General features: G+C 36.0%; 1 protein-coding gene across 1 annotated transcript in view; it reads right to left on the minus strand.

Annotated features, from left to right (window-relative positions):
* Positions 1-683: 683 nt before the first annotated feature.
* The window catches only part of KLHL1 (kelch like family member 1), a 139,866-nt gene continuing 131,250 nt past the window's right edge, over positions 684-9,299 (minus strand). Inside the window, exons 9-10 of the mRNA XM_026044098.1 lie at positions 3,639-3,810; positions 684-1,147 (exon numbers count right to left, since the gene is read on the minus strand). Of these exons, the coding sequence (XP_025899883.1) occupies positions 1,088-1,147; positions 3,639-3,810 (232 nt within the window). The 3' untranslated portion in view covers positions 684-1,087. The remainder of the gene's footprint in view (positions 1,148-3,638; positions 3,811-9,299) is intronic.

The raw sequence follows: 9,299 nt of genomic DNA on the forward strand, positions 1-9,299 counted from the left end.
AAGTCATAAATTGACACCCATAATCAGGCAGCATTATGCATGTGCAAACATCAGAAAAAAAATAGATTTTTTTTTACCTCTCTTGAAATGTAATGAGGAACTGTCAATTTAAAGAGGCTCAAAGATAACTTATGGCAATGACTTGTCTGTCACATGGTGCAATTAAGTAACAGGATCTGTTTTCCAGACCTTCACAGGTTTCATACACGTAGAAGATCCATTAAACAATATGTCCAGAGTCCAGGTGCTTAAACTGAATKTAGGATTAAGATAGATTTCCAAAACTGCTTCTTTGACTCCCCCATTTTCAACAAAGCCCCAGTGCAGCAAAAAGTTTGCCTTTCCTGTGCATGTTTTGTGCAAATATTCATGCTCCATCTTTGCACTCACTTTTAATATGTGTAACATCCACAATTGTACATGTACAATCCATATTTAGTAAGACAATTAGTTTGTTCATTTAATTTTAATTTTGCTTTTCTTCAGACTGCAAAGCAACAGCTTAATCATTAAGAGTGAAAGGAATATTCAGACATTACCACTTCTTCACTTCAGTAAAAATCATTTCTCTTCCCTTGATCTGCATGTCTAAGTGAGAATGCCATAGCCCATTTGAAGAAAAGATCTTGACAGAAAACCTCTATAATATCACCTACTTTTCTCTTTTAAAAATTACAGTTCAAAAGTGATTAAATGTACTTTGATGTTTCTGCAGTTAAAACTCTTGGAGCAATGAAACCATTCTTCCGTTCCCTCCTAGTCCTTATGTAGCATTGTCCTTTGGTGCTTTTGATTATCCAGCTCTGCAGCACATGTTTCTGAGAGCAGTGTCTGAAATTGCTCCTGCTTATTCACTTATCTATTCTTATAACAGACTGACTTTTTTCTTGTTCACTGACTGTGAACAGTTCTTATGATTGTATAGGGCATAAATCTTTAATCTGTCTGATCTTCAAACTTCTCAAAGTTTGTGATCAACAGAGTATTCACCATGTAAATCTCAGTTCTCATGAAGTTATCATTTTTGCTGTCTGATAGAAAAATAATCATTTCACAGTCAATAAAATCCTAAGCAGTGCCGACAAAGTCATGGTTGCTTAATGACTACAACACAGGCGCCAGCTCTTCCAATATTTAGGGAAGCCATCTGCAGAAAAAAAGGACACAAATTAGCTGCACAGAAAGGAGTCATGCAAGAAAGGGAAGAAGTGAGATGTCCGCGTTATTCTTGAAAGATCAAAATTAAAGGGAATATAAAAAATCTAAAAATAAATACAGTAATATCCCAGTGATATCCTAATGCTGCACTTTTAAAATTACTGGCATATATCTTTCAGTTGAAAATGTGAGAATGAGAAGAAAGTATGACTGAAGAATTGTTGTCAGTTAATCACACATTGGATGTAGATTTTGTTCCTATTCATAGTGTATATTTTGAGTGGAATTTTAGGCAAGTATCTTATTATTCTGTTTATTTGTGAGCTTTGTATAAAAGTGACAGGTTTCAGTGAAGATCTATACAATAAATAAATACCAAATTTTAAAAATATTTTAAAATAAAATGCAAAAGAAAAATACTGCTACTTCCCATTCTTAGRAAGTTTGGTTAAAAATGAGGTAAGAGAATATTATTTCACACTATATTACAAATTCCTCAGATTCTGTGGGACTTACTTTAATTGCTCTGAATAACTTATAATAAATATTTCATTATTTACATTGTTTTATGGTTGACAAAATAGAATCTGCACAAAACAAGCTCCTGTGATATCTGATCTATATGCTCAAAGATATAGCTGTTGAAGACAGTTGCTAAAAATAAAGCAAAATCTCAGATATGGATATCAACACTGAAAATTTCAAAGATAAGATTTCATGGATTCAGTTGCCTAAACAACCTGTGCTGTTTGTGAAGTCCTAYGACATCCAAGCTATCTGCATGGGACCTATGAATCATGAAAGTTCTCCTCCACGGTGCGGTAGACCCCACAGCACCTCCCATGATATAGATACCTAGAGCTGAAATCTAGCACTTGATCAATTGAATTTTTCCAGGTTATGCATTTCTAAATAAGAACTTGATTCTTCTGCTCCTATACAAGACATGCTCAGAAAATATTATTTCAAAATTACAGGACTAGTAAACATAGCAAAGTCATAGGAAGACTTGTCCCTTTTTGCTCTAGGCTGTTGAAAGTCAAGTGCGACAGTTTAAGGTGTCAAATGTGCTAGATGCTTGTGCTGGGCAACTTAACAGAATATGAACTGACAGCATTGAAATGACACATTGAATATGACAATAGTTTAGTCACCTAGGACAAAGGTAGAAAGCTACATAAATTTAAAAGATCTCATTTGGAGCTGAATCTCATCCTTACTCTCCCAGTGAATCCCGTCCATAAAGTTGACAAGATGAATCCCGTCCATAAAGTTGGCAATATTAATGGTAATTATAGTGAGCACCTGTCTATTTGAAATTCTTAAATAACACTATCCTTACACAATAATTAAATGTTAACCAGAATTTTAGAATAATATATGAGATGCTAAGTACTAGGTCGTTGCTCTTCCTGTTAAGATGCACTGGTACATTAATGCATAGAGACCTTAAATCCATATAATACCCGATAAGGTAAAAAAGTGTTCAGTATAAGATAACATCACAAAATGTTGTKTCTAGTTATAAAGAAAAAGATCCCAAATGTCGGGAGAAAAAATTAGAATTTATATTTTAACTTTACAAATAAAGAACTAGCATATAACCATTTTGTTCAAAGCCACAGAGAAAACCCATCGCAAGCAAGAAAGAAATTAACTTCTGGGTTTTGATGTTACAGTTCAACTGCAAGGCTATGCTTTTCTGACTCATTACCCTTACATCAGCCGTTGATGTACTGCTGAATATCAAAGGAAAACAAGGACTTTTCCTATAGAGATGTATATTTTTTAAAGTAAGAGATAAGATGACAGTAGACTATAATGCAAAAATAAGAAATAAGTAGTTGCCTGAGATTTCTTTTTTTTAATAGAGAGTGTAACATTTTTATTTAAAAATTCTCTTCAGCATTTACCTGCAAGACACCACAAAAGCAAAAAAAAAAAAAAAAAAAGGAAAATTGCAGGCATAGTGTGTAACAGGGAAATTACCTTTAAAATAATTTTTCATAACATTATTATTGTACCTTGATGATCTACTATAACTTCAATCCATGAGAAGTGTAGGCATTATCACTGCTTTACATGAGTGGATAACGAAGAGCATCATTACACTTATACTGCCTTCTTTCATATGTTCATTTAGAACTGTAATTATTAAAACACTACCTAACATGCTAAGGATGAAGTGCAAAGCATGGATAAATGAATGCATGCATTATTAAGTGTTCAAAACCTAAAATGCTGATGCTAGAAGAAGCCATGGTTTTGTCCTTCATTGTCCCTSATTGAACAAACAGGGCACATCCAACAGTAACAAAGTCTTTCAGGAGAAGTGCTAAGGCTTAAGAATTGTCCAAACACCATGGCCCTGGGTGACTTTTCAATTGCATGATCTAAAAATTTTAACTCGGCTTTTTAGCGGTTGCTAAAAAAGCTAAACTAGCTAAAAGCTGGTTATTGTATCCTTTGTTTCATATTACCTGTGTCCATTCATTAGTTTGAGGGTCATATGATTCCATAGTGTTCAGATATGTTTGACCATCATATCCACCCACTGCGTATAGTTTGTCACCAAGGAGACACACACCAACAGCATCTCGAGGCATACTCAATGGAGCCACCATTGTCCATGTGTCAGTTTTAGGATCATACCTAGAGGAGAAGAAAGGGAACTGATTATCCAGTGAGAAGTCAAATCACCATTGTGATCCTTATTTGAATTATAGACTATCTTTGGAGGAGAAAAAAATCATGAGAACTCTATTCAAAATATTTTTTAATGACAGAAAGAAAACACATTGATTTGTTGTGTTCCTTAATTAAACTTCTTTATGTTGATTAGCAATTCTTGTTAACATTTCAGAAAATATTAGATAATTCATCATGTAAAATATCGTAAAATGAAATACAAGGGTGGGTCATAAAATTAGATCTGGATATATATGTGAAATATATACATATAGGATAGAATATTTTCTTTAATAAATATATTATTTCTAAAATTAGACTAAACTATGCATTAATTTCTAAAATTGTATTACACTATATTCACAGAAAGAAAACCTTCTTAAGGGTTCATAGGCAATTTTAATTGTTTTAAAGTTGAATTCTCCTCCTTGTTCAAGTGAAGAGAATAATACTATTTTCATATTTGTGTGACCTTTTACAGTAAGACATTAATCATTATAGAACTTTTAAAACTGAAGGTAAAATTCTCCTTATGTAATGTTACCTATTTATATAGGACAGAATGTATGAGAGCATGTATCACAGTATTTATCATAGTATTATTATTTTGTCATAGTGTCTGAGTACTCTTCAGATGAGCTAGCCATTCAGCTACTGTACCAATGTACCATAAGAAAACTATTTAATGGACAAAGCCCTGGTTGGAAGGTTTTGTGATGAAGTGATTCCCCCATGCATAGAAAATGTGCAGAGCATCCTACAAGGAAAATACCATCATACGGGAATGCCAGGACACASAGATCCCAGACAGGCTTTGTTATTCAAACCACTATTGACATATTGACAACAAGTCTTAATGTATCACCTTTCAAACTACCCAGGCTTAATGTATAAGTACTTATAATAAAGTTGTTTTCTTGAGCAATATTCCAATTGATTAATATTAAAAAAATAAACCAAAACAAAACCACCTCTTGTTTCTGGATACCTCATGCTAAATTGACCTACAGTAACCTAAAAACACAGTCCTAGTAGCTTCTAGGAAGGACAGCAAGAGAGAAGCTATAATTGTAGAACCTGACCGGCTTTTCGCCTTTGATGATCCTACGTTCTTCAGGACATACCATAGCCTCATTTTCACGCTGTGAGACMGCGACTTTGGCTTGTTGCAATAGAAACCATAAGTTATTTCAGATTCTTTGAATTAAAAGAATTATTATTATCTTTCATTATTTTTAAGGGTATCATAGGGAGCTAAGGAGAGTCTTAGAACCAATAATAACTATGGAAAGGATGACTTGTTTAAGAGGAGGAAGCTAGAATTAAGCTATAGACATAAATCACTTTCTATCTCTCGATCTCAGGCTTCTGTCTATGTAKGGATGCACCTACCAATACACCTATAACCAATGTCACATTCTGCTTTGTTTACTTTATTTCTAACTCTCATTCAGTTATTACCTTGTGTCTGCCACTCATTTGTGCTACTGCAATTTACAGAAGTGTTGATTTAAAAACACCAGTTATGTTTCTCTCTCTGTCTTTGGAAAAGAATTGGCATTTTGTCCATTCAAATCAGAACTTCAGCTAGGTACTCCTCCACCTCCTCTCAAGATTAATTTCCCCAATACTTTATTTTCAGGTGCTTTCCCAAGAGAAATCTAAAATCTTCTATTAGGCATTTAACTTGACTTAACAGTGCACTKAAGTTATTACTGTTTCAGAGAAGGAATGAAAACAGTGGCATCTTGAACACAGAAGCTGCTAGAACTAGTCAAGATCTAATACTAAGCAAATGGTACATCTGACATCATGCTACTCTCACCTACTCCAGTATTTCCTTTTATATTACCTCTCTATATATGAGATAGAAATGCAACCTAGTTCCAAACCAATTCTCAAGGAGTTCAAATGGTGTTTGCTGTCTTGCAAAAGACTTCCCTAAACAGCAGAGTATAGTCAGATAAGGACTCTTTCCAATGTTTTAAAATTGATTCTCTAATGCAGAAAATGTTTACAATTAATTTTCCCACAGAGAAGAAAATCAAGAAATAAAGACTGAGTATATCTCTCATCTGAATGAAGATCTGAGTTCAAGTGCTTGCTGCAAGAACCTATATTTTTAATTACATAGACACTGTATATTATACAGCAACAGTCCTTAGAGCAAAATTTAGGCAAAAGCGAATGCAGTAATCTATAAATCATGCTCTCTCTTGTATTCCYGTCCTCTCTTTCACTCATGAATCTTTTAACTTTCTGCAAGATGGTTATTTGCTGCTTCAGAGTATACGGAGAATAAGATTCCATCTGCACATCTTTCTGTGTCTGYAGAATCATAGAATCATAGAATGCCGAAGGTTGGAAGGGACCTCAGAGGTCATCGAGTCCAACCCCCCGGTCATGCAGGGTCACCTAGAGTACGTGGCACAGGGCTGCATCCAAGCRGGTTTTAAAGATCTCCAAAGAAGGAGACTCCACAACCTCTCTGGGCAACCTGTTCCAGTGCTTTGTCACCCTCACAGTGAAGAAATGCTTCCTTAAGTTCCTGTGGAACTTCYGATGCTTCAGTTTGAAGCCATTTCCTCTAGTCCTATCACTGTCCACCACTGAAAAGAGGCCGCCCCCTCCTCCTCACTGCCTCCCTTGAGGTATTTATACACGCTGATCAGGTCCCCCCTCAGCCTCCTCTTCTCCAGGCTGAACAGACYCAGCTCTCTCAGCCTTTGCTCATAGGGCAGATGTTCCAGGCCTCTGATCATCCTGGTAGTCCTGCGCTGGACTCTCTCCAGCAGCTCCACATCCCTCTTGTACTGGGGAGCCCAGAACTGGACACAGTACTCCAGATGTGGCCTCACCAGGGYTGAGTAGAGGGGGATGATCACTTCCCTCGACCTGCTGGAGACGCTTTTCTTAATGCACCCCAGGATCCCGTTGGCCTTCTTGGCCACCAGGGCACACTGCTGCCTCATGGTCAACTTGTCGTCCACCATGACACCCAGGTCCCTCTCTGTGGGGCTGCTCTCCAGCAGGTCCACCCCTAATCTGYACTGGTGTCCAGGGTTATTCCTCCCCAAGTGCAGGACCCTGCACTTGCTCCTGTTGAACCTCATGAGGTTTCTCACCGCCCAGTCCTCCAGTCTGTCCAGGTCCCTCTGGATGGCAGCACAGCCCTCAGGGCTATCAGCTACTCCACCCAGTTTGGTATCATCGGCAAACTTGCTGAGGGAGCACTCCAGCCCTTCATCCAGGTCGTTAATGAATAAGTTGAACAGGACCGGACCAAGGACCGACCCCTGGGGGACACCACTAAGTACAGGCCTCCAGCTGGACTCYGCACCATTGACAATCACTCTCTGCACCCTGACATCGARCCAATTCCTAATCCACCTCCCCGTCCACACATCTATCCCACACCTTTGGAGCTTGCCCAGGAGGATGCTGTGAGGGACAGTGTCAAAAGCCTTGCTCAAATCCAGATAGACCACATCCACCGCTCTGCCCTCATCTATCCAGCTAGATATTCCTTCGTAGAAGGTGATCAGGTTAGTCAAGCAACCTTATAATAGACACACTCTTGAGACTTGAGAAGTGCTCCTCAGTTATCTCAGGCTGAGAAACACTGAAAAAAACTTCTTTTTTTCTTGCACAAATCCTTTAACTACTATGTTATATAAAATTAGGTATCAGACCACTTTCTCCTACCCCTTCAAGGCCCAGTATTAGCTCTAAATTTATTTCTTTGGATATCTGAGTTTTCTCCTTATGTGTTCTTGTAGTCTGATATTTCTTAACCAGAAGTTGATAATAGTATGGAAAGTAAATGTAAATCTGCTCAACATAAGAGAAAATTCTAGGATTTTTACTACTAAGGCTAGTGATAGCAACATGTCCTTAAGTATTTCAGTCATTCAGCTTTTCAATAAACAAGTTACATGAATACACTTAGATATCCTGCATATTTGAAATTGTGTTAAAATAAATATTTCAATAGCAATATTTCAGTGTTTTTCTTCCTATAACTGCTTTTTCATTTGTAATAATCACCTGCTAACTAAGCAGCAACAGAATTATTGTCTTTATTCTAACCTTGGTTAAATTGCTCTGGACAGATAAATACATGTCAAGGAAAAATTCTACTAATCCACTGGCTTACTTATCTTATTGTTTTTATTGGAACTTCTTGGAAGGTAAGGTGGTAAGATGCTGTGCTTAACTTCTTATATCTTGAATGTTAGTAAAATGRCAATGATGTTCATATTATTTTCTTCTTTATTTTCATTGTTTCATTTTAATATCTTTTCTTTACAAGTGAAATAATTGCATAATTATATAATTATAATTATTACTTTAATTACATGCACCTTTCAAATATTCAGGCAAGACTCCATCAAGTCTTAATATCTAGAATTATTATAAATATCTATTAAGATGGAGACTTGCTTGAATATATGAAAGGCACATGTAATAAAAGCCAGAAAAATGTTCWTTTTGAATGGAGCACCATATTCCTGTAGACAAAAGACTTTCACAACCTGCTTTAACAGTATTCATTGTATCTTCACTTGCCTAAAGGCMATAAACTTGAACAGGATTTTTGTTATAGTGCTCTTGAATTGTAAGGGCCAAGGTGAAGAGCTGCAAAAGTGGACAAACTAAATATCAATGGCATCTTTGGACTTTTTCCTTTTTTTTTTTTTTTTAATAAATAGATAACCAGGGGCTAAATAAAATGCTTACTATACAATACTGTCAACAAAATAGAACTACACAGGAGCTTGTTTTTTTTTTTTTGTAATTGCCAGGAAAATGCCTGAGTGTTCTTATACCCTTTATTAATCTAAAAACTATCTGTATATTTCATCTTGATACATACTAGATATGCTCTAGGGTGTAAAGGGTAACAATAATAATGCATTTGATAAAGATCGCTGCTCTATAAAATTTGCCAAAATTCTTTTCTTTTTTCAATCTATAGGAAATCCTTTCCAATCACAACAACTTCCAAAGAGTTCAGATTGGGAGTCCTAATTATTGTTTAGCAGGATTTTAGCAATAGCATTCACAAACACATATCTGTCATAAATCTGTTAGATTTCCATAATCTTAGATATTTTTGAATAATTATGTGTTTTGACAATTTCCAGAAGAAAAATGGTATTTGAATAAAGCACATGCTTGCAAACTCTATCAAAATGGCAAAAATAATTGAAGTAACAAAGAAAAAAAAATTCTCCTAAGGCAGAAAGGATCAGTTTAAAAAAAGCCTGATGCCATTTGATGTCTGCTACTGGCAGAAAGTAAAACTTTCAGATATTAAAACTCAGTGAGCCATTCCTCTAGGCATTAAAACTCAGTGAGCCATTCCTCTAGGCTGAACATTGAGACAAAGGGGAAGAAGACCCACCTGGCTGAATAGAAAACTATTGCTGAGGCTCCAGGAAAAAAAAAAA

Source organism: Nothoprocta perdicaria, unplaced genomic scaffold, assembly GCF_003342845.1.
Source record: "Nothoprocta perdicaria isolate Ctin4 unplaced genomic scaffold, notPer1 scaffold_104, whole genome shotgun sequence".
NCBI lineage: Eukaryota > Metazoa > Chordata > Aves > Tinamiformes > Tinamidae > Nothoprocta > Nothoprocta perdicaria.